The sequence below is a fragment of the Plectropomus leopardus genome, unplaced genomic scaffold (assembly GCF_008729295.1).
Source record: "Plectropomus leopardus isolate mb unplaced genomic scaffold, YSFRI_Pleo_2.0 unplaced_scaffold8535, whole genome shotgun sequence".
Taxonomy (NCBI): domain Eukaryota; kingdom Metazoa; phylum Chordata; class Actinopteri; order Perciformes; family Serranidae; genus Plectropomus; species Plectropomus leopardus.
Window position 1 is genome coordinate 1 of NW_024694073.1, and position 1,773 is coordinate 1,773.

Below are 1,773 nucleotides of genomic sequence, written 5' to 3' on the forward strand. Positions count from 1 at the left end.
GTGTGTGTGTGTGTGTGTGTGTGTGTGTGTGTGTGTGTGTGTGTGAGGAGAGAGGTGAAGGACGAGAGCAGAACTGATAGAAGGAGAAGACCTCAGAAGCAGAGAGTCATGATGGTGTAGCTGTCCATTCACACTGGTTGTCTGTGTGTGTTTAACAGGACGAGCAAACGTATATTCATGATTCCTCCAGCAGGACAGAGAGACAGAGAGGCAAATAGGCAGAGAGACAAAGAGACTGAGAAGAAAAGAAGCAGAGATGCAATGAGACAAAGTGGTGGGTGTTGATGAGAGCTTAGGGACATATCTGTGTCTGCCGACCAAACAAAGCAGCCCCTCACTGCCTGAGATTCAAACTGCCTCTCAGCCTCTCTGCATCTCTGCCTCTCTGCATCTCTCTGTCTCTTCTCTCTCTCTGTGTTTGTCTGTCAGCACACATTCCAACTCACTTGATGAAGCAGCGAGCTCCCTCGAATGTGTATCCTTCCTCCCATCCTGTTGGTAAATCTGCCAGGACAGGAGAAGGGAAAAGAAAAAACAGAGAAATCAGCAACTGTGCACACAGATATGAAGCTGATTGCACACGCACGCACACGCACACCTGCACAGCAATGCAGTGTTTGGACCACAAATAGCTCACTGGGCTTGTGCCCTTTAATTCCGCGCCCCCTCCCCAATAACCAGAGCAGATATCGCAGGATTACTCAATCAACGTGTCTCGTGCACGGCTCAGCCTCCAGCTGTTTGCACACACTGCTGATGCGCATGGATCCATGCCCTCCCACCCGTCATGTCTTTCCTGTCATGTCTTTTATTTTGGAATATAGGCTCGGCGCACTGCATTGTTCTCTGTGCAGATTCGGTGTGTGTACGTGCTCATAAACGCTGTGTTTCTGCAGCCGACTGGGACAGATGTCAGATGTCACTGCAGGGAATCGGCTCCGAAATCGGTTCACGACTACGTGACGGAACTTTTAAAAAGTGTGTCGCAAAGTGTCCAGGTGGAGCGAGCAGGGGGGAGGTGGGGAGGGGGGCGCCGTGCGTAATGGGCCGCCAGAGTAGAGCGGAGAGGGGAGCAGATAGGGGAGCGGAGGAGCAGGGGAGGCTGTTGCTTTGCTGCAGAGAAGAAATCTCCCCTCAGCGTATTCCACGGCTCTCCGCAACTTGTCGCCCCTTTTTTCTCCACCATGGCGCGCCGAGACGCTATTCCCAGGTGCTGCGTGCGCGTGCAAGGATTGAAGAAAAAACATATTGTCAGATTGTTTACCTGGAGTTTTCCTATGCCCTGTGATTACAGCCTCTCCAGTAACAGGATGCAGCCAGGTTGTGCTCTTTGCTTCTTCGCTGTTGGTGGAAGAAAAACGGGGGAAAAGGTGAACAGCGAAAAAAGACAAACAGCAAAAATACGTCGCAGAAGTAAGCAGTGCGTATCCATAAATCCATGTGTCCGCGTGATATTTACTTGATAAAGAATATGCGTCCATCCCGAGTCACCCCATAACTCCAAGAAGAGGGAAGGCAGGAGAGCCAGTCCGGCTTCGGATCCGCCGCCATGTCTAGATGAGAGCTCACTGCTCTGGGTTACTACACACAGGGGCTGGAGTGCGCGGCGCCGTGCCAAGCGCGCGCACGCACAGTCCTCCGCGAAAGACGAAAGCGCGCTGAGAGGATAAAGACACAAGTAAGGATTTTCTGCCGAGTGAGGGCAGGCGAAGGGCTTTTTTTTTGGCACATGTCCTTATGTATGAAATGCTATTTTAATCAAAAATAGCATAT

General features: G+C 51.3%; 1 protein-coding gene across 1 annotated transcript; it reads right to left on the reverse strand.

The window, feature by feature from the left end:
- Positions 1-446: 446 nt before the first annotated feature.
- Positions 447-1,604, reverse strand: LOC121940375 (pleckstrin homology domain-containing family A member 5-like; the record flags this gene model as incomplete). Its single annotated transcript, XM_042483158.1, has 3 exons — positions 1,460-1,604; positions 1,265-1,341; positions 447-504 (listed from the first exon to the last, which is right to left on the reverse strand). Coding segments are annotated over exons 1-3 (227 nt in total), but the record flags the coding sequence as incomplete, so codon positions are not given.
- Positions 1,605-1,773: the final 169 nt, after the last annotated feature.